At 42.7% G+C, this 24,400-nt stretch overlaps 2 protein-coding genes across 3 annotated transcripts in view; both read left to right on the plus strand.

Moving 5' to 3' along the window:
* LOC143277491 (uncharacterized) overlaps nt 1-24,400 on the plus strand; it is a 534,532-nt gene that overhangs the window by 361,979 nt on the left and 148,153 nt on the right. The gene's annotated exons all lie outside the window — the stretch shown is intronic.
* The window catches only part of LOC143277489 (uncharacterized), a 111,907-nt gene that overhangs the window by 1,475 nt on the left and 86,032 nt on the right, over nt 1-24,400 (plus strand). The window contains exon 2 of the mRNA XM_076582340.1: nt 15,178-15,235. Coding sequence (XP_076438455.1) covers nt 15,178-15,235 — 58 coding nt within the window. The remainder of the gene's footprint in view (nt 1-15,177; nt 15,236-24,400) is intronic.

Here is a 24,400-nt window from a genome sequence, read left to right on the forward strand (position 1 = left end):
TACAGCATTCACAAGCAGGAGATCAAATACATATAATGTTATAGATCCTGTAATCCATGTCAGTGTTTGGTGGGTTATAGATACAAGAACATATCCAGCATACACCACCCCAAAAATGGAGTATGGCTGCCTACATGGCAGGGTAAAAAATGGTCATACATGTAAAAGCCCACTCATGTACATGTATATGAGTGAACATGGGATTGGGAGTTGCAGCCCACGAATGAAGAAGAAGAAGAAGGGAATCTGTAATGATAGAGGGGAATATATTTTTTACGCAAGGATTCATATCTTGGACAGACAAGTGAAAAATGGCATGTCTTCAATGTCGTATCTGTCACACTGGACACAGAATGGGTTCAACAATGGTTTACCAAAGTGAGAAATGCCATTCAAATTTCAAGGGTAATTTGTTGCATCATAAAAAGCAAAGTAAACAACAATGTTCATAAGACGCCAAAAGATAAGTAATTTGCCCTACAAATTTTGGGATGAAAGTTTAGATAATCTTGATGGCAAATGAGTGAGTCATGCCAGTTCTGACAGAAAGAATACAAAAATGTGTTTTGAATGCATTGATGAATTGTGAAATGTCAACAACTTCTTGCATTTCCTGCACATAACATAACCACATCCATGTGAACACAAGATAGATCTAACATGAGTCACCCAGTTCCTTCTACCTGTTAAGTCATGTTGGAGCGGCATCTAATAGCACTGTTTTGGGTACCTGCACTCAGGCATGGCAAGAAGTCTAGTCCAATATTTAATTTCTCTGATAAAGGTATCAATGCATACTGGGAAACTACTGCATTCACCTAGATCAATACTGTTTTTAACATCCTTTCTGACACCTAAAATCATTTTACTAATCATGGCATGAACTCTGTCAATTGGTCAATATAATCAAATTTTTCAAACCCCCATATTTCAAACCCATACATCAAAATTGGTTTCACTTTGGCATCAAATATTTCAAACACAGTACTGACAGGCATATTCCTCTGTGTGTGTGTGTGTGTGTGTGTGTGTGTGTGTGTAAGCAAGATGAAGACTGATGAAGAAAAAGCCGAGCTACCGAACCACTTTTTCCAGAGTGCATTCACGAATGAAGACGATGGCCCCCTTCCTGACCCCCCCCCCCCCCCCCCCCCCCCCCCCCCCACATCTGCTTGACATAAAAAGACACCACCAAAACCAACAGCAGGATTACCTTTGGCAGATGACTACAATCAAACAGTGGCTGTTGATCTGCATGAACTTGGAAAAAAATCTTTGGTACTTCCATATGATTGACGTGTCATCCAGATTCAGTGCAGCTACAATCATCAACAGCAAAGAGTCATCTGTTATTGTACAGAATTTCATGAAGTACTGGATTGCAGTACATGGCCCACCAAAAATAGTCATCAGTGACATTGATAATGGAAGGGAAATTCAACAATGGAGAGTTTCAAAACTGTGAAAACTTCAACAGTGAAGTGAAAACGACAGCAGCATACAGCCCATGGAGCAATGGTGTGGTAGAACGACACAATCAAACACTCTCAAACATGTTGATGAAGATCATGACAGACAAGAAAGATCTTGACTGGGAAACAGCTTTGTGCTGGGCATAGGCAGCAAAGAACAGCATGGTGAACACACATGGTTTCAGTCCATACCAAGTGGTCTACGGAAGAAATCCAAACTTTCCATCTGTTCTCACAGATAAGCTACTTGCTTTGGAAGGCACCACAAGAAGCGAAACAGTTGGAGAACACATCACAAGTCTACATGTGGCCAGAAAGGCATTCACAGAAAGAATCAGAAGAACTTTGAGAAAGCAAACACAGTCATCATTTGAAAGAATCAGAAGAACTTTGAGAAAGCAAACACAGTCATCATTTGACATCTGTCACATGGGCGACAAGATCTACTACAAATGACCAGATGGCGAAGAGTGGAAGGGACCAGGAACTGTCATCGGACAAGATGGTAATGTGATTTTTGTTCGTCATGGGGGCACTCTAGTCCGTGTTCATCAAAGTCGGCTGCAAAGAGTGAAAGAAGACACAAAACAAGAGAAAACAGCTCCAGTAGTTGAACACGATTCTCACTCTCAGTCCACTACATGTGAACAAGAAGAGACAGTTTCAGTTTCAGTAGCTCAAGGAGGCGTCACTGCGTTCGGACAAATCCATATACGCTACACCACATCTGCCAAGCAGATGCCTGACCAGCAGCGTAACCCAACGCGCTTAGTCAGGCCTTGAGGGGAAAAAAAAAAAGGTGAATAAATGATAGATAAGCTTACACAAATAAATAAATAAATAATAAATAATAACTATAATGTAAAAAAAAAAAAAAAGCAAATAGATGTAAAACATTAAGACACACATTCACATATACACCCACACATGCATACCAGATATGCACCGAACACGCAGTTTAACAGATAGGAAAGCACAGTCAAATACATATAAACGTACATGAGCTCCAACACACACACACACACACACACCACACATTACCCTGCACCTCCTCTACCCCCCTCCTCCACACACTCACTTCTAGTCTACGTATCACAGCTTCCACGGCACACACACACACACACACACACACACACACACACACACACACACAGATGAACACTTACTTGTACAAGCGCACACACATATGCCCATATCTCCACACACATATGTACAAAGATATATATATATATATATATATATATATATATATATATATATATATATATATATATATATATACGTTCCAATATCCTGTTGCTCCCACAGTGTAGGCATGCATACACTCACATACCTCATCCTCTACCCCACCTCCCTCCGCACCCCCACCTCCCCCTCACACACACACACACACACACACACGCACACGCACGTGCACAGAACTCTACTGACACTTGTGTACACTTACACTCTCGCGCATGCACAAACGCACTCAAAAATACAGACCCACACATGCACACAAACACACACATACACACACGCACAGAGGCTGCCACTGATTGGCCGCAAGAGGGATGGGAAAAGATCTCTGATGCCAAGAACGTGGCGTATAGTGTGTTGCTCAGTCTATTGTATTCGGAAAAGCCCACAGAGACTCTGTTCCGTTTTGAAGAAATTTGCGCAATGTTGGTTTGGAAATGATGCCGATATTTGTTTGATTAGCAAAGCATCGTGCTCTGCCTTTCATGTTAGACTTACGGCCACTCCCTCTCTCGGCTTTTATTTCTTTGAGGCGATCGATGGTGTGATGGCCTTGTACCTGTTCTTTTTGATATTCTTTGACTTTTCTGAAGATTTCCGATTTTCCTAGATGTAGGCCGCTCGTTGGTGTTGCGTTACCAGCAAGTCTGTCAGCTCGCTCATTTCCTTTAACACCTGCATGTCCCGGGCAGTATGACCATGTGAGTTTTTTAATCTGAAAGTTGCGCATTGCCTTATGCCACTCTGGGCTTCCCATTCCGTTTTCAATTTTCTGTATGAGGTTCATTGAGTTGGTTAGAATCATGGCATGTTGGTTTCCGGGCGTATGGATGGACGATAGCCACTGGAGGGCATGTGTCACAGCTTCAACTTCCATCGTTAGGCTGGAGGTTGTGACTTTGTAGGCAGCATTCTCTTCCCTAACTGCTTTTCCATTTTGTTTCGCAGTGAATCCCCAACCGGATTGGTTTTTGGTGACTGAGCCATCTGTGTATATGATGATGTCCTCTTCTTTACTGTTTTCTTCTATGAGTAGTTTCACTTCTGCATCAGTTTTTCCCTCTGGCCATTCCCGACAATGTCTTCCTAGAGTGGGTGAAGTGGCTGTGTTGAATAGATGGTTGAGGTTTTCGGGGTTTTTCTCCCATTCTTTTGTTTCTTTCAGGTCTTGTAGTCGGCATACTAGCTGGATTGTGTCTTCTGCTTGCCCCATCCATGATCTTCCTCGTCCAAGGCGGCTGCCTTTTGGTTCTTTGACTGCGTCATGCAGTGGGTTTTGAGGGTTTTCTAATGCTTTGAAGTAGGTCTTGACCTGTTCTAACTTGTTTCTGGCCTGCACTGAAGGAAGGTCAAGCAGGTATCGCATGGTTTCTGTGGGCGTGTCTTTTGTTGTTCCAAGGATCAGCCTCATAGCTTCATTTTGGACTCTTTCTAATTTTAGGAGGTTGCTTTGAGACGGTGTTGTTAGCCCAAGTCCGTAGTCGATCACACTGAGGACGAGTGATTGGTATAGCAGGAAGAGGTGGCATTGTTCAATACCTTTGGTTGCCATTGCTTTTAAGACTGAAAGGCCCTTTTTGCATTTGAGAACAGTATAATTTCCGTATGTTTTCTGAAGGTCAGCATCCTGTCAAAGTGTATTCCTAGGTAGCGTAGGCATTCAGTTTTCTCGATCTGAATCCCATCGAGTGACACAGAAGGTGGTGATTTGCTCGCGGTTCTGTTGTTGAGGGTGCACAGCAACGTTTGGGCTTTCGCTGGATTGATGGAAGATCCTGTGTCTTTGCACCATTGAGCAATATTGTTTAGTTGTTTCTGGACGGCTTTAGTTCTTTTCTGAGCATCTTTCGAAGTTTTGAAGACCAGGCCATCATCCGCAAGAGTAAGCACCCGAGCTATTCCATTGTTGTTTAAGTCTGCAAGGCCCTTCGTGTAGACATTGTAGAGGACAGGAGAAAGCGGAGACCCTTGTGGCAGTCCCATGGATAGTTTAGAAGGTGCAGACATCCAATCTCCGAGGCGTAGGACGACGGTTCTTTCCTGAAGCGCTGCTGCTATCCATCTTGTCAGTGTCAAACTTACTCCATACCTTAGTAGCAGCTCCATGAGGTGCGCAAACTGGACTTTATTGTAGGCATCTTCAAGATCGATTGCTACTGCTAGTGTTTCTTCTTTTCTTTGAAATCCTTCATACACCTCATATGCAAAAGCAGCTGCGTTTTCCCATGTGGACTTGCCTGTTCTGTAACCACCTTGATTTGAAGGGAGAATGTGCCTGTGTTCAAGATCCCTTGCAAGTTTCCTGGCTATCATGCGTTCCATGAGCTTTCCGGCAATGTTTTGCATGGTTAGGATCCGGTAGCCACTTCCCTGATGATGGTCCTTTCCTGGTTTTGGTATGGGTTTTAAGAAGCTGTGTGTCCAGTCCTCCGGCACATGTCCATTGTGGAAACTGTTTTGATATAGATTGAAAAGGTTGCTTCTGTCTTCTTCCAATAGTTCCTTGATGTCCGAGTAGCGAACTTTGTCTGGGCCAGGAGCTGATTCTTTCTTGCATTTAGCTATTGCTTCATTTAGATCATCTATTGTCAAGTCATCATCAGGTCCAGTCTGCATAAGGGTTTGGTTTAACTCCTCAACATATTTCTTTTTCTCATCTAAGTTTCTTTGATCGTTGTATGGAAGGGAAAACGTGCAGAACAACAACCCCAGACATGGTAGACACTGACGGAACCAAGCTTAAGACAAACGACAAGACTATTGTCGAAATCAGAAAAAAACATTCAAGGTTGGAAAAGAAGAGACAAAACAAAGAACAGTAGTCACTGTACAAAATCTTGTCGTGAAGAAGAAAAAGGCAAAAAGAACACTTGTGCTGAAGTAACATCAGATTTTGATATAGAATCAGAAACTGAGACAGATGAAATGAAGGAAAGCAACATTGACTTGAGTAAACTCAGACCTGGCCAAATGATTTCATATGAGTATATGGATGACAGAAAAAGGATTTCTGCAAAAATACTGAACAAAGCTGGCAAATCGAGTGGGAGAAACAAAAACTGGTTTAATATCCAGTGCACAGAACCAGAAGAATATGGAGAAAGGATGTCAGTTGACTTGACCAAAGTAAACAAACTAGTTGCACCATCTGCAGAGCCCAAATCAGCAGTGTGTTCAGATCGAAATGACAATGTGATGATGTTAGAAGGGGTTTGTTTTGATGAAGCAAAGCAAAAAGAATTGGAGAGCTGGAAAAGAAATCATGTTTACAATGAAGTGGAAGATACTGGACAAAAATGTGTTTCAACACGATGGATTTGTATACTCACTGAGTCGAAAGAAGGAGTCATCCCAAAAGCTAAGCTAGTAGCAAGAGGATTTGAAGAAATTGGAAATGAAGACATGCAGAACGATTCACCCACTTGCACAAGTGAATCATTGAAAGAGATCCTCTCCATCTTTGCACAAAGAAAGTGGACTCCATGTTCTATGGACACCTTTCTACCAGGAAAAGAAATTCAAATTAACAGAGACATTTTTGTGAGACCCCCAAAAGATGTAAACAGCAGAGGAAAGTTGTGGCATCTGCAAAAATGTGTATACGGACTGAATGATGCTTCTTTGCAATGATACAAAAGAGTGAAAGATGTCCTGCAAAAACTCGGAGGAAGAGTATCAAAAGTCGACCCAACAGTCTTCTTCTGGATGAAAGGAAATGAAGTTGAAGGCATCTTAGCATGCCATGTAGACGAATTCATCTGGGGCGGAACAAAACACTTTGAAAAGACTGTTGTCGATGAAATCAGAAAAAAACATTCAAGGTTGGAAAAGAAGAAAACAGAGCCCTCCAGTACATTGGCTTGGAACTGTCATCTGATGGAAACACAGTCTCTCTACAGCAAACCAACTATGCAGACACCTTGGAGCCGATCCCTATCGAAAAGAAAAGAACACAACAAAAACAGGATGACATGACAGCAGATGAGAAACGGGCTTACAGATCAAAAGTTGGGCAGATTCTATGGACCTCTTGACAAAGTTGTCCTGATGTGTCATTCGATGCTTGTAAGCTTGCTTCAAACATCAAAGATGGAAAAGTTGAACATTTGATAGAAGCAAATAAAGTCATCAAAAGGGTCAAGTCAGAACATGCGGAACTGAAGTTTCATCATTTGGGATCTGGACCGTTGAAACTGATAGTATACACTGATGCTTCCTTCGGAAATCTGTGTGATGGAGGAACTCAAGGTGGATACATCATCTTCTTTGCAAACGAGGAAGGAAACATTATTCCTATTTGCTGGAATTCAAAGAAGATTCACAGAGTGGTCAGAAGCACACTGGCTGGAGAGACGCTGGCGATGGCAGAAGGAACTGATGAAGCAGTATTTATTGATCACAACAGGAAAAGCAACCACAGAAGGTTTACCTCTAGTCTGTATGACCGACTGTAAGTCTCTACATGATGCTCTGAAGTCAACAAAACAAGTAACGGAAAAAACGTCTGAGGCTGGAAATCAGTGGGATCAAAGACTTGATGGAGAAAGGCATTGTGAAAGAAGTGAAATAGTCTGACACTCAGAGGCAATTGGCAGACTGTCTTACCAAGAGAGGAGCTTCATCAACAGTGCTGCTGAAAGCACTTGAAGATCTATGGAAAAATTATGGTGTAGATTTTCTTTATTTTTATAAAGAGAGATGAGTTTGTTAATTATCGTCGATCGTTAACTACAATGTTGAACCGGAAGTATAACTATGTACTGGAAGTGGTGAACTAAGGGAGAGAACCTTGAAGACATAGGAACTAATGACGGTGGTTGTAAACAATGTGTTCGAGCAACATGGTGTTGTTGCCTAGTGTCAGTAGTTGACCAAGACATTGTGGCAATTTGATTTATAATGAAAAGTTCATTGGACACAGTAGTTCACCAATATTTTCAGAGGCAATAGAGGCACTGCAGGATGACCATAACAGTCTACAGGAATAGTCAGACAAATGGTTCCTGTGTTTCCATCCAGATAAATGCCATGTCCTGAAAATAGGGACCAAGAAATCTGAGGCAGTGTACTACGTGAAAGAGACTAGGGATGGGGACGAGTTCAATGTCCGGCTACAAGAGAGTGCAGCTGAAAAAGACCTGGGCATCTTCTGTTTCAAAGAACACGTTGGTAAAACAACAAGGAAGGCTAACCGAGTGGTGGGAATTATTCGACGAATGTTCGATTTCCTAAGCCCAGGTGTTTTCATTCAGCTGTATAGAGCCACAAAGCTGTTGGCCTGTATCAAAGATAAACCATATAACGAAAGACTGGCCTACCGGCAATTACCGAGCTTAGAGCACCGAAGGAAACGAGGTGACATGATTGATGTATACAAGTACCTACATGGTTTGTACGATACAGACAGACATCGCCTCGCGCATCATGATGTATACAAGTACCTACATGGTTTGTACGATACAGACAGACATCGCCTCGCGCTAAACACTTGTCGGGACACCAGGGGGCACTCCCTGAAACTGGCCAAGGGTAGATGCAGGCTTGCAGTGCGCAGCTGGTACTTTTCACAGAGAGTCCTGAACACCTGGAACAGCCTACCTGAGGAAGTGGTCACAGCCCCATCAGTTAACAGTTTCAAAAGCAGGCTTGATGCTTTTTGGAAGGGCAGTTCAACTGTCTGTGATCTGTGTTATGTGTGATACGGGAGTAAGAGAGCAAACATCACTTACTACAACAAGACAAAGACGTTCAGATGTCCATGATTTAATTCCGTAGACCCGGATGTTACCAAGCTCTATGTCAGGTTGTTTCCCTTGGTGTCTTATTGCAGAACAATAACATATATACAACACCTCCCCCTCAAGATCTTTAAATTTATGATACTCATTTTAAAGAAAATAATAGAATGAATCATGAACAAATTTAAATCTTCACTGTCTGTAATCTTAAATATGCACATTTAGTCTTAACGTTATAACTTTTAACGATGTTGTGAATAGATAGTTCTTTATCAAACCCACATAATGTCATTAAACTTAAACCACTGTGGACCAATGGATTTCTGTAACTGTTCTTGTTATTTATGATGGTTGTCCGATGCTCAATAGTTGATCTCTAAATAAAACTTGTGAGTTCCACCCACAACTTAGTAGGTCAATGTTCAATAATACAAAAACATATATAGAAACCAACATTTTAATCAATATTTCTGACAAAGTGATCTTATTATGCATAAGCATCATAACTTAATACAAATGACAAGATACTGACACCTACCTGACGCATCTCCCCCCAAAACGTAATAATAAATTTCTTTTCCATTCTGTTTGAAAGAAAAATAGAAATAAAATAAATAATAAAATAAAATAAACTTGCATATCCTTTCAAACAGTTCCATAGGTAATACCCAAATGTTTTCAGGAAAGCGTTTCTGTCTAACCAAAATCTATTAATATCATAACATCAAAACAAAACCAACAACAACAAATGAAAAGCATGCACCCGAACTGTTATAATAATGCTTCTAGTTCTCTACACAATTTCCCTATAATAGTAACCAAACTACACGGTTACTTAAAACCAGGTGAGACAGCCTAGCTACACTGCTGCTCACGGGTACCGGCCATGGATCACACTGACTACAGAGCGACCTGCTGCTCTCTACGACTAGTTTTCAAACTTCGTAAGCAAACAAATACCATTGCTTACAAGTTGTACTGAACAAATGGTCAACCTATCTACACTGCTGCCACTTGGTGACAGGCCATTATTCACAAAATTTTGTTGGACGGATGACTCTTCTGACACTGCGGGTGTGGACCTGGCTTATAGGAGAGCCAGGTGAACATCACTCTACGTAGAACCCAGGACGTAGTCATCCAGATGCCTTGGTTTGCGTACCTCGCGCCCAGAGCGGCGAGGTGTCAGGGTTTTAGCTGGCGTGGCTGGACGTGGCTCAGGTGGTGTTGGCGCCTGGCTAAGCGTGGTTGGTGAAGGCACGCTTGGCTGCTGAAGAACCCGCGGGGATGGCGGATCTTCACTTGGTTTGACCAAGTGGCGGCTGTTGCGGCATACTGTGCCCTGGTCGGTGTGGACCAGGAAAGACCGGGGACTGGCGTGGCGTTGGATGATCTGCCCAGGTCTGTTCAGGTCTGTGACATGGACCGCGTCACCAGGCTGGAGGGGGTGAGCAGAGCGGACAGCGTGCCGTCGGTCGTAGTTCGCCTTCTGTTTTTGTTTGTTGGCCATTTCTGCGTCACGGATGGCCTCGTGATCTGGGGTAGTGGGCTGCAGGACGGTCGGTTTGACTGGGACACAGGTGTTGAGCCGTCGGCCCATCAGCAGCTGGCTTGGGGAGTAGCCATTCTGGAGCGGGGCTGCCCTGTAGTTGAGCAAGGCCAAATAGGGGTCTTTGGCCTTCTTCAGGATGTTTTTTACCGTCTGCACGGCCCTCTCTGCCTCACCGTTGCTCTGCGGGTATCTGGGGGAGCTTGTCATGTGCACGAACCCATACTCGGTGGCAAAGCGGAGGAAATCGCTGCTGGCAAACTGGGGACCGTTGTCACTGATGATGACATCTGGTATGCCATGCGTGGCGAACACTGCTTTCGTCTGCCTGATGATGGTTGTGCTGGTCTGGGAGGTGAGGTGTTTGACCTCCACCCACCTGGAGTAGTAGTCGACAATGAGAAGATATGTCTCCCCTTTCAGCTGGAACAAGTCCATCCCCAGCCTCTCCCAAGGTCGACTCGGGAACGTGGAGGGGAGAAGCGGCTCACGCTTCTCGGGGCGGTGCTTGGCGCAGGTGGTGCACCATGAGACCATCTCCTCAATGGCAGATCCCATCAAGGGCCACCAGACTGATGACCCAGCTAGAGCACGGCACTTGGTGATGCCGAGATGACCTTCATGAAGTCGGGTCAGGACCTCCATCCTCATGGGTCCTGGGATCACGAGCCGGTCGTCGTACAGCAGCAGGTCCTCAGCCATGGTCAAGTGGTGTCGATACTGCCAGAACGGCTGTAGGAGAGGGTTGGCGGGTACGTACACTGGCCAACCGTGGCTGCAGAAGTCTCTCACCTGCTGTAGGACCTCGTCTGCCTTCTGCGCCACTCGTATTGTTTGGAGCTTCTGCGATGATGCGGGCAGAACCTGGATGGTCTGTTTGACCATGGCTGCAGTGTCCTCGACAAAGTTGATGTCAGCTGTGTCCGGCTTGCCCACTGGTGCTCGGGACAGGGCGTCTGCAGCAATCTGGTTTTTACCCGGCACGTGGACCACCGCCGGGTTAAATCGCATCAACCGGAGTCTGAACCTCTGGATGCGGGGTGGCATGTTTGCAATCTCTTTGCTGGACAGGAGCGGAACGAGGGGTTTATGGTCTGTCTCAATGGTAAAGTTCATGCCCAACAAGTATGTACGGAAGCGTTCCACTGCCCAGGTAGCTGCCAAAGCCTCCTTCTCTATGACGGCGTAATTTTTTTCTGCTTCTGTGAGCAAGCGAGAGATGTAGCTGATGGGGCGTCGTGAACCATCAGGCTGTTCTTGGAACAAAACTGCTCTGATGCCCACCGATGATGCGTCGGCTGCCACCGTCGTCTTCCTCTCTATCGAGTAGTGGGCCAACACAGTCTCTGACGACAGAAGCCTTTTGAGGTCTTGGAAGGCTTCTTCCTGGGGCTTATCCCAGGACCAGGTTGTGTCTTTACGGAGTAGCTGGCGCATTGGCTCCGTCTTGTGTGCTATTCCTGGCATGAATTTTGCGACGTGGTTGACCATCCTGAAGAACCTCTGCAGTTCGGTGATGTTCTGCGGTGCCGGGAATGCAGTGATGGCCTCGACCTTGGTTGGATCAGGCCGCACGCCGTCAGCGTTGATGACGTGGCCTAGGAATTTGACTTCGCTTTTGCCAAACTCGCACTTCTCGTTGAGGGTGAGGCCTGCTGATTTCAGACGGGACAAGGCCTCCCTGAGGATCTCGTCGTGCTGTTCCTCGTCGGGCGTGTGTACCAGCACATCGTCCATGTGGCACACCACACCTATGTCGGTCAGGATCTCCGTCATAATTCTTTGAAAGATTTCTGATGCTGAACAGATACCGAAGGGTAGTTGATTCATACAGAATCGACCGAACGGGGTGATGAAGGTAGTCAGCAGCCTGGAGGATTCGGCAAGTGGTATTTGCCAATACCCGCTCTTGGCATCAAGCTTTGAGAACACCCGTGAGCCTGCGAGTTTGGACAGGCTCTCATCCACCGATGCCATGGGGTAGACTTCCCGCCGGACAGCCTTGTTGAGGTTGGTCAGGTCTATGCAAAGACGTACCCCCCCGCTTGGCTTGGGGACCACCACCAATGCTGAGCACCAATCAGTGGGCTCAGTGACTGGAGAGATGACGCTGCTGGCTTTCATCTTAGACAGTTCCTTCTTTACTTGGCCTAAGAGGGGATGGGCCACCTTCCGTGCCGTGTACAGGCAGAATGGCTTGGCGTCGTCTTTCAAGCTGATGGTGCATTCCCTTTGAGTCTTCCCTAAGCCATGGAATAAGCCTGGGAATTCTGCTTCTAATGACTTGGAGTCTAGTGCGTCCAGTCGTTGAACCAGTTGGAGTTTCTCGCATGCCTGGCGACTGAGGAGAGGTGTAGACTGCCCTTCGATCACGTACAAAGTTTCTCTTATCTTAATGTCCTTGCACTGGAGGATGGCGCCGATGCAGCCAAGAACTTTTATTGGTGTGTTGCCTGGGCCACGTAGTGTCTTCTGTGCTGGCTGTAGTTTGGCGTTGCCCACGACTCCCTTGCCGACTGCGGTCACTGCTGCTCCGGTGTCCAACTTAAAGGTGGTGGGTCTGCCGTTGACGGTCACCTTGGCCACCCAGTAGTCCGAGTCGATGGAGTCTAAGCTTTCCAGAAAGCACTCCTCTTCCTCTATTTCTTCTTCTTCCACCTCATGCACCGTCTTCCTCTGGGGCTTTCCTTTGCGACAGACACGGGCAAAATGGTCCCGCTTGTTGCAGTTTTTGCAGACCTTCCCTTTGGCGTAGCATGTTCTGTCTTTGGGGTGATCATATTCGCACTTCGGGCAACTGCCGTTTGGGGCCCTGGAGTGGTGGGGACTGGGCTGGTGGGTTCTTTGGGTTTTGTCGTGGTGAGGGGTGCAGCTTTTTTGTCATGTGGAGGAGGGGCATTGCCTGACTTCCTCTACCGTCTTTCCTCTGAGGACTGCCTGTCCTTCTTTCCTGGCTTCTGCTTGGCGACTGAGTTGAATGGCGTCCTTGAGTGTCAGGTCTGCCATCATTTGCAGCTTCTCAGAGAGGCTGTCATCTGTCACCCCTACCACGATCCTATCTCAGATCAATTCATCTTTGAGCTGGCTATACTCACAGTCGTCTGCTAGACGGTGTAGGTCCTGTAAGTATGTGTTGATGGGCTCTCCCTCCATCTGGACCCGCTTGTTAAATTTTGCTCTCGCGGTTATAACGTTTTTTCTTGCACCGAAATGTGCGTCGAACTTGGCCAGGAGATCTCTGTAGGTCACTGTTGCTTCATCTACGTTCATTGTGATGAGAAGGTCATCGGCCACTTCACCCATGCTGTACAGAAAAGTCAAAGAATACCAAAAAGAACAGGTACAAGGCCATCACACCATCGATCGCCTCAAAGAAATAAAAGCAGAGAGAGGGAGCAGCCGAAAGTCTAACATGAAAGGTAGAGCACGATGCTTTGCAAATCAAACAAATATCGGCATCATTTCCAAACCAACATTGCGCAAATTTCTTCAAAACGGAACAGTCTCTGTGGGCCTTTCCAAATACAATAGACTGAGCAACACACTAGACGCCACGTTCTTGGCATCAGAGATCTTTTCCCATCCCTCTTGGCAGCCTCTGTGCGTGTGCGTGTGTGGATGTGTGTGTTTGTGTGGATGTGTGGGTCTGTGTTTTTGAGTGCGTTTGTGAATGCGCGAGAGTGTAAGTGTACACAAGTGTCAGGAGAGATCTGTGTACGGATGTGTGTGTGTATATATATATATATATATATATATATATATATCTTTGTATATATGTGTGGGGGTTGGGGGTGGGAGATATGGGCGTATATGTGTGTGCTTGTACAAGTAAGTGTTCATCTCTGTGAGTGTGTGTTTGCGTGCGTGTGTGTGTGTGTGTGTGTGCCGTGGAAGCTGCGATACGTAGGCTAGAAATGAGTGTGTGGAGGAGGGGGTTGGAGGAGGTGCAAGGTAATGTGTGTGTGTGTGTGTGTGTGTGTTGGAGCTCATGTACGTTTATATGTATTTGACTGTACTTTCATATCTGTGAAACTGCATGTTTGGTGCATTTCTGTTATGCATGTGTGGGTGTATGTGTGAATGTGTGTCGTCATATTTTACATTCATTCGCTTAATTATCACCATTGTTGTCTTATTTATTTATTTATTTATTTTTTATTATTATCATTTTATTAGTATTACTATTATTATTACTACTACCTTTTTCTATATTATAATTATTATTTATTTATTTATTTATTTATTTATGTAAGCTTATCTATTATTTATTCCCCCCCCCCCCCCCCCCTTTTTTTTTCTTTTTTTTTTTTTTTTTTTTTCTCAAGGCCTGACTAAGCGCGTTGGGTTACGCTGCTGGTCAGGCATCTGCTTGGCAGATGTGGTGTAGCGTATATGGTTTGTCCGAGCGCAGTGACGCCTCCTTGAGCAACTGAAACTGAAACTGTACAGGAACATTGATACCTGCTCTTTTTCGGGTTTAGCGGCGAGACCGGTGCACAATTTGTAGCGTTCAAATCGTGCTCGCCATTTCGACCAGCTTTCCGCCGATCCGTTGAAGGCTTTTGATGGAGGAAGGTTAAGGGGACGGCCCCCTTGCGCCTGGTCGTTTTCCGTCATCTTCTGCGTGCGTTCTTGACCGTTGCCACCATGTGTTATGTGTGATACGGGAGTAAGAGAGCAAACATCACTTACTACAACAAGACAAAGACGTTCAGATGTCCATGATTTAATTCCGTAGACCCGGATGTTACCAAGCTCTATGTCAGGTTGTTTCCCTTGGTGTCTTATTGCAGAACAATAACATATATACAACATGATCCAGTTTGTCTCAGGTAGTTTGTAGGCATTATAATACCCACGCATGCCACAAGTACACTGATTTTGTCAAGTTAAGTTCAAGTGTGTGTGTGTGTGTGTGTGTGTTCACACAATTCATCAGTTCTGTCCAAAAATAAAAGATCACAGTAATTTGTAAGCAGTTGACATTTAATGCATTTATTTCTTGGATATCATTTTAAAGTTTGCCAAAGGCATTATTATCAACAGTCTTTTAATTAGATTCATATGCATCCATGCATTTCAGTAAATGAAAATCTATTTGTGTGTGAACACCTATTAAAGGGTAAATTTGTTGGAACTGGGTTTTTTATGTTTTTTTTTATTATTGTTTTCTTTTCAGACCAGAGCGCATATGCTGATCCCAGTGATGTTTTGCATCTTTTTAGTCAACACACACTGTAAGTTTGCACTGAACTCGTGTCTGTTTGTGTACCAGACTGTCTCTCTGTCTTTGTCTTATCTCTCTCTTTGTCTCAGGTGAACTACCTCAGCCTGTCTCGAGTTTCATTTTTGTGTCTGATATTTTGAATTTGTATGTCTCTTTCTTTTATTTTTGTTTAAACATTTCTAACATGTTTTGTTCAGTGGGTGTTTGTGTATAAATTGTGTGCTTATGCATGCAAGTTTAATATTTGTTGAAAAGGTGATGAATTAATTTACAAATATATGTGCTCATGTACAACACTGGAAACACCAGTGAAATAATAGGGCTCTCAGCTTCAGCTTTAGTTATAACTTCCTTTGCATGTGTTTGTGGAATTTTTCATTTCAGTGTGTTTTGAAACACATATTTGTTGATATAAAATTTATAAATGATGTATTGTTCATCACCAGTTATGTTTGCCTGATTTTTTTAAACAATTTACTTTTTTTTTCTGTGGTTGTGGCAGAAATGGCACCAAAAAGGTGGGCATGGCTTGGGTTGTAACATCTACAACAACCTAACTTAATCAAAGCAAGCAATATAGTAATGAATTAAGTGCTGGTAAATAAAACAGTAGTATCAGTATCAGTAGCTCAAGGAGGTGTCACTGCATTCAGTCAAATCCAAACACACTACACCACATCTGCCAAGCAGATGCCTGACCAGCAGCGTAACCCAACACGCTTAGCCAGGCCTCGAGAAAAAAAAAAAAAAAAAAAAAGTCAAGAAAGAAAAAGAAAAAAAGAAAAGAAAAAAAAGTTAATACATAAAAATACTACTACTACTACTAATATTACAAAAACAAAAAAAAAGAACAGAAAAAAGATGATAAATGTGCAAATAAATGTGAAACATGCAGACACACATTCACACACACACACACACACACACACACATAACAGATATATAACAGACATGCAGTTTCACAGATTTGAAAGCACAATCCAAATACATACAAACGTACAAGAGCACCAACACACACACACACACATTACCCTGCACCACCACCACCCCTCTGCCCCCCCACCATCCTCCACACACTCATTTCTAGGCTACATATCAGCTTCCGCGGTGCACACCCCCCCCCCCACCTCCCCTCCCTCCACACACACACACATTTACTTGTACAAGCACACACAACATATGCCCATATTCCCCAACCCCACACATATACAAATATATATATATGCACACCTGCACGTTCCAATATTCCCACAGTGTAGACATGCATAAACACACATACCTCATCCTCCACACACACACACACACACATATATACTTGGGTATATTATTTCACAAAACTGGAACGTTCTCATTTGCCCAAGAGCACCTAGCCAAACAGGCATTAAAAGCAGCACACTCCCTCCGACGAACCGTTAAAAAGCAAGATATTCGTTTGGATATTGTACTGCAGCTTTTTGATTCACTTGTTTTACCTATATTATCATATGGATCCGATATTTGGTTCCCATGGGCTGAAACAAAAACTACCAATTCATTCAATACAGGAATGACAGATTTCTTTAGAAATTGTCTTTCTTCGAAACATTCACGTGAACAAATGCATATAAAATTTTGCAAACTGCTTCTAGGGGTACATTCTAAAACAATGAATCTGCCAACTCTAGCAGAACTGGGTAGATTTCCAGTTGGAATTCATATTGCATGCAGAGTTCTTGACCACTGGACTCATATTCTGGATGCACATGATGATAGCCATATCAAAAAGGTCTGTATGTCGATGATGAACCAACCAGACACAATTGCAAATCCCTTCACATTGTAGGATTAGGTCATGTTTGGAATAATCAGTCAACATTTAGTAACAGCAGACTTAAATTTACATTACGCCAACAACTAAGAAATAGATATGTACAATTCTGGAAACAGAGAAAAACTGAATACAGCAGATTAGACTTTTACAACAAAATTAAAAGAAACAATTATCAAACTGAGAATTATCTAACTGATAAAATCGATCCTGCTCACAAACAAGCTCTTTGTCAACTCAGAATAAGCGCACATTATTGAAACATTGAACGAGGAAGATATGCAAACGTTCCCAGAGAAGAGAGGTTATGTGCTATATGTGAAGTTGTTGAAGATGAATTGCATTTCTTAGATACGTGTATCTTATTTCATAATTTGGGAAGCCATCTAATCACAACTATACAGCAGTATGACCATCAATCAAATGTGATCTCTAGAAAAATACAAAACAATATCCTAAAACCAAGTGACTTATTCACCTGCGATGACTGTCAAAAAACACTTGCCAACTATGTATTTCAGTGCATGCGCATTAGATGACCGTTTATTTCTTTGTTCCTTTTGTTCTTTGTTGTGTCTATTAATCCTTAAGGATTTTATGACAATAAATGAAGTTAAGTCACGTCAAGTCAAGTTACACACACACACACACACACACACACACACACACACACACACACACACGCACACACGCATGTGCACACTCTCCTGATGCATGTGTACACTTACTCCTTCGCGCATGTACACACGCACACAAACACATACACACAGACATACAAACACGCACATACACACACGCACAGAGGCTGCCACTGATTGATCGCAAGAGGGGTAGGAAAAGATCTGTGATGCCAAGATTGTGGTGTCAAGGTGTTGCTCAGTCTATTGTATTTGGAAAAGCCCACAGAGACTGTTCCGTTTTGAAGAAATTTACACAATGTTGGTTTGGAAATGATGCCGATATTCATTTGATTTGCAAAGCATCGTGCTCTGCCTTTCATGCTAGACTTATGGCCACTCCCTCTCTCTACCTTTATTTCTTTGAGGCGATCGATGGTGTGATGGCCTTGTACCTGTTCTTTTTGGTATTCTTTGACTTTTCTGAGGATTTCCGATTTTCCTAGATGTAAGCCGCTCGTTGTTGTTGCATTACCAGCAAGTCTGTCAGCCCGCTCATTTCCCTTAACACCTGCATGTCCCGGGCAGTATGACCATGTGAGTTTTTTAATCTGAAAGTTGTGCATTGCCTTATGCTGCTCTGGGCTTCCCGTTCCACTTTCAATTTTCTGTATGAGGTTCATTGAGTCGGTTAGAATCATGGCATGTTGGTTTCTGGGCATATAGATAGATGATAGCCACTGGAGTGCATGTGTCACAGCTTCAGCTTCCATCGTTAGGCTTGAGGTTGTGACTTTGTAGGCAGGATTATCTTCCCTAATTGTTTTTCCATTTTGTTTTGCAGTGAATCCCCAACCGGATTGGCCTTCCGTGACTGAGCCATCTGTATATGATGATGTCCTCTTCTTTACTGTTTTCTTCTATGAGTAGCTTCACTTCCGCATCAGTTTTGCCCTCTGGCCATTCCTGACAATGTCTTCCTAGAGTGGGTGAAATGGCTGTGTTGAAAAGATGGCTGAGGTTTTGGGGGTTTTCTCCCATTCTTTTGTTTCTTTCAGGTCTTGTAGTCGGCATACTAGCTGGATTGCGCCTACTGCTTGCCCCATCTGTGATCTTTTGGTGCCTTGATTGTGTCATGCAATGGGTTTTTAGGGTTTTCTAATGTTCTGAAGTAGGTCTTAACCTATTCTAACTTGTTTCTGGCCTGCACTGAAGGAAGGTCAAGCAGGTATTGCATGGTTTCTGTGGGCGTGTCTGTTGTTTCAAGGATTAGCCTCATAGCTTCATTTTGAACTCTTTCTAATTTTAGGAGGCAGCTTTGAGACGGTGTTGTTAGCCCAAGTCCGTAGTCGATCACACTGAGAACGAGTGATTGGTATAGCAGGAAGAGGTGGCGTTGTTCAGTACCTTTGGTTGCCATTGCTTTTAAGACTGAAAGACCCATTTTGCATTTGAGAACAGTATTTTCTGTATGTTTTCAGGTCAACATCCTGTTGAACTGTATTCCTAGTTGCATAGGCATTCGGTTTTCTTGATCTGAATTCTGTTGAATGACACAGGTGGTGGTGATTTGCTCGCAGTTCTGTTGTTGAGGGTGCAGCGTTTGAGCTTTCGCTAGATTGATGGTAGATCCTGTGTCCTTGCACCATTGAGCGATATTGTTCAGTTGTTTCTGGATGGCTTTAGTTCTTTCCTGAGCATCTTTCGAAGTTTTGAAGACCAGGCCATCATCCGCAAGAGAAAGCACCCGAGCTATTACATTGTTTTTTTAAGTCTGCAAGGCCCTTCGTGTAGACGTTGTAGAGGACAGGAGAGAGCTTCGTGTAGATGTTGTAGAGGACAGGAGAGAGCTGAGACCCTTGTGGTAGTCCCATGGATAGTTTAGAAGGTGCAGACGTCCAATCTCCGAGGCGTAGGACGACGGTTCTTTCCTGAAGCGCTGCTGCTGTCCATCTTGTCAGTGTCAAACTTACTCCATAGCATAGTAGCAGCTCCATGAGGTGCGCAAACTGGACTTTATTATAGGCATCTTCAAGGACGATTGCTACTGCTAGTGTTTCTTCTTTTTTTTAAAATCCTTCATATACCTCATTTTCCCATGTGGACTTAGTTGTTCTGTAACCACCTTGATTTGAAGGGAGAATGTGCCTGTGTTCAAGATCCCTTGCAAGTTTCCTGGCTATCATGTGTTCCATGTGCTTTCCAGCAATGTTTTGCATGGTTAGGATTCAGTAGCCGCTTACCTGACAATGGTCCTTTCCTGGTTTTGGTATGGGTTTTAAGATGCTGAGTGTCTAGTCCTCTGGCACATGTCCATTGTGGAAACTGTTTTGATAGAGATTGAAAAGTTTGCTTTTGTCTTCTTCCGATAGCTCCTTGATGTCCGAGTAGCGAACTTTGTCTTGGCTTGGAGCCGATTCTTTCTTGCATTTACTGATTTAGCTATTGCTTCATTTAGATCATCTATTGTCAAGTCATCATCAGGTCCAGTCTGCATAAGGGTTTGGTTTAACTCCTCAACATATTTCTTTTTTTCATCTAAGTTTCTTTGATCGCTCTGTTGTATGAAACGTTTGAGCAGGGTGGATCCTTTTTCTTCGTTTGTCTTAAGCTTGGTTCCATCAGTATCTAACATGTCTGGGGTTGTTGTTGTGCACGTTTTTCCTTCCATGCAACGATAAAATTGCCAGAACTCTGCACTGTCAGTGTTGTGTCATAACTGAGTGCCTCGCAAAACTGTTTCCACTTGTCATTTTTGGCCTCTTGAGCAATGACTTCAAAATGTTTTGTTTTTTCTTTCTTTTTTGTTTCAGTATCTTTGTCCAGAGAAGGTTTTGTTCTTTCTTTTTGCCAAAGTTTGACAGCAGCATGTTTTTCTATCCAGGCTCTCTCTGTGTCGGTATTCCACCATTGGGGGCTGAATAGTTTGCATCCTGTTCAGTGCCGTTCTTTTGTTTCTTCTGCGTCTTAATTTTTCGATGATGGTTGTCTCTTTGGTTTCATACTGAAATGGATCACGCGGTTTCATACAGGGTTTATCTGATAGTTTCTGTTGACTGAAAACTACTGGGAGGTGATCACTGCCTTGGTGTGGAAGCGTCTCTGCATTCATTCCTGCTCTGAGTTTTGGAGATGTTAGAGCGATGTCGATCACACTGTCACTGTCCCCTTGTCTTGTTCCAAGGCGAGTTGGGGATGTGGTTGTTATTGGGCTAAGAAGAATTTCCCCTGTCATTCCTTCAAGTGGGAGTCATTGTGGGTTGGTGTTCCGCTGGTCCCATAACTTCGATCTTGCATTAAGGTCTTCACAGATAATGACAGTCTCCAAATTCATTCTCTATTTCCTCTAAAAAGGCCTAATCCGCTTTTGTTGTGCAGGTTCCTGGGTGAACATAGGCATTGATGAGCATAATGCTTTTGTGAATCACCGTCAGGTTTTTCAAGACGCACACCCACTAGTTCACATGAGTTGCTACACCATTTTTCTACATTTATGGTGGAAACTTTGTTTTTTTAGATTTTTGTTTAGTATGATTGCTACTCCTCTCCCTTCATTCCTTTGAAGGACTGTGAAATTCTCAAAATGTATTGGTTTGTCTGCACTTGTCCTGGTCTCTTGGAGACATAAAATATCAAAATCATATGCCAATTTCTCAATTGTTGAGATTCTCATTCTCGTGCTGGAGCAATTCCATCTGCCGATTCTAAAGAATTTCTTTGACAGCCGCTCTGCTTTTGTCATTCTGCTACATAAGCACAATCTTTTCCCACCTCTTTTGCCATGCCTGTTTTGGGGATCTGAATTTATGTCTCGTGCAATGCAGCTGATCCCCGAGGTGCACGTGAGACAGGGTTTTGTTAGTATAATAAAACAGTAATCCCACTGATAGCAAGCTTGCAAAACACTATGCAGCAGGATGATTTTAATACATCTAAAAATATGGTGGTGGTGCGTTTCGTTCGCTTCCACAGATACCACCCACATTGCATTCTGCTGCCACAACACAGGATTGAATAAGCTGAATTAGAATTAGTCAATAACGCATTTCTGGGGATTGATCTTCCCGCACATGATTCACGTTTTGGAAACTTGGAGCCGGATGCAAGTTCCGCTGAAGTTGTTTCCAGCACGGTACGTTCTGCGTCCACGTGGATCGCACGCAACACATCCTCCTAGCTCCGCCATAAAACAGCGTGGCTGTGATCCGCACTCCGAATCGAAAGTGTGTGGGAACACTGACAACGTGAATATGACAAAAAACACATGGCCCTTGCAGGCTAAAACACTAGAAACACATCGACTGAATCATCTGCTTCCAATGCTGTGAAACACCACACCCACTCAAAATTTCCACGTTTCTGTCTCTGGTGCTTGGTGTTTACGTGCTGCAAACAAACAATGGAAATGATACAATTTTTAGTTGTTCATTACAAGAGCTGTGTTTTACTGGAAAAAACAGTAAGATAATAAATAATGGTAGATTCTCTCAAAATGTGATCGGTTCTACATGTGTCAAATTGTATGTATGTGACTTCTGTATGTCTTTGGTATTTCGCAAAATTTGACACATAAATCAGTTTTGTGTACAACGAATCATATTTGTGCAAATCTGCAGAAACGGAGAAAAAAAGAAATCTTGTTTCCTGTGTGTACGTGATTTGAAGCATTTTCAATGCAACTTTGTTTTTGCAAGCAGAATTGCATGCGTCATGGTAATTAGAAATGTGCTCAACATTACTGTTTGTGTTTCTTGATGAAATGCTTGTTCTTTTCCGTGTGCGTGTTCTTCTTGTGCTTGTTCTTCTTCCTGCGATGTCCATCAGCTATTCCGGCTATTATTGACATATGGGAAGTGCACAGCCTGGAGAGGGAGAGATAAAAGAGGATGGAAATAGACAAAGAAAAGGAAAAGGATTTTGGTGCTAATGGTTAATTAAGGCGCAGCTGCATGCGGAGCTGAACTCAGGCTTTGGGCCTAAGGCCCAGCAGCCACCTAATTGAAGCTGCAGGCCCGCAAATTGCCACACCACGGGGAAAAAAAGAAAAAAAAAGAAGAGAGGCAAGGCCTTCAAGACTGACTTGTGACATGCACTTACTACAGCAATTGAATCAAAACACAAAAAATCAATTGCAAAACAAAAGTCAAGACACCTCCCAACATAGAAATATATACCACACAAAGTTGTGTTGGATTTCACATTGTTTATTTTATTTTATTTTTTTCACTTTTTTTTCAAAATTAAAGTCACAAAGGAAAAAAAAAAATTTCTAACTCACACTTGCTTTTGTTTAAATGAAAGAGGAAATGCACCTAAGTGTGACCAACATACAGACACACACAGACACACACATATATAAGATGTAACTGAACATTTTGTTAAACTATTATGTAATGCATTATAAGCTTTGTCATAGAGAAAACAATTAATACAATGTGAAAAAACAACTCATTATGGGTATTAACATTGTGCCTGTCTACTTTATGATTACAATTAGTATTAGAAAAAAAATGACATTCACAACACATTTTCATCATATTACAGATTTTTGTGAACACTCTGATTCAGTAAGACCCAACACACACACACACACACACACACTGAGACACACACACACACACACACACACACACACACACACAAACAAAATTACTTCATAAGCTAGACCTTTTTTTAAAACGGTCACTCTTTTTCTAGTGTAAACTTCAAAGTCATACAACTATTTGAGTATGCAGCTGCATTACATGCTCACACATGAAAATCAAAATTCAGATGATAAATATAGGTCAGTTACATTTTATACATGTATTTATATAAATACATAGATGTAACTGAACAGTGAGCTTTTTACTATGTAAGAAAAACAAAAATAAATACATAATTATAAACTTATAATTGTTGAGGAAAAGTGTAATACAGTGTGAAAAAATAAATATAGATATTAACAATGTGCATGCGTATGTGTTTCAAATGATTGTTCAAACTCAAATTTGCTTTAAAAATAAATATAGATATTAACAATGTGCATGGCTGTTTGTTTCAAATGATTGTTCAAACTCAAATTTGCTTTTTGTTTAAGTGAAAAAGGATTCAACTTCATATAAGAAATAAAGTTCAGTTACACTCCATACACAAGATGCATGGTTCAACACACCCCCCCCACCCCCCCGGAATGGATCGGTCAGGCCAGGGTCTGTTTTCCAGCAGTCTGAAATCAGTTATGTGAACTGTTATCAGTCATACTATATTATTGTTACAGAACCTCACACACAGACACAGACAGACACACACACACACACACATGTGAACACAACAAACAACTCTTTCATTTAATAAATATCTATGTATCCTCATGTATAAAGATTTTTTTTCTTGTAATCTCTCTCTCTCTGTGTGTGTCTGTGTGTGTGTGTGTGTGTGTGTCATGCACCTCTAATTCAGTAAATACATTCCACATTTGAATCAGTTTTGTGCTCAAAACATGTGTACACAAATACATAATATAATATATATAATTTATATAGATAGATAGATATAGATATATGTGAACACAACAAACTTTCATTTATCTATTATCCTCATGAATAAAGAATTTTATCTTGTAATCTCTCTCTGTCTCTTTCTCATACACATCTAATTCAGAAAATACATTCCACATTTGAAACTATTTTGTGCTCAATTATTGTTACAGAACCTCACACACACACACACACACACACACACACACACACACACACACACACACACACAT

The sequence above is a fragment of the Babylonia areolata genome, chromosome 34, assembly GCF_041734735.1.
Source record: "Babylonia areolata isolate BAREFJ2019XMU chromosome 34, ASM4173473v1, whole genome shotgun sequence".
NCBI lineage: Eukaryota > Metazoa > Mollusca > Gastropoda > Neogastropoda > Buccinidae > Babylonia > Babylonia areolata.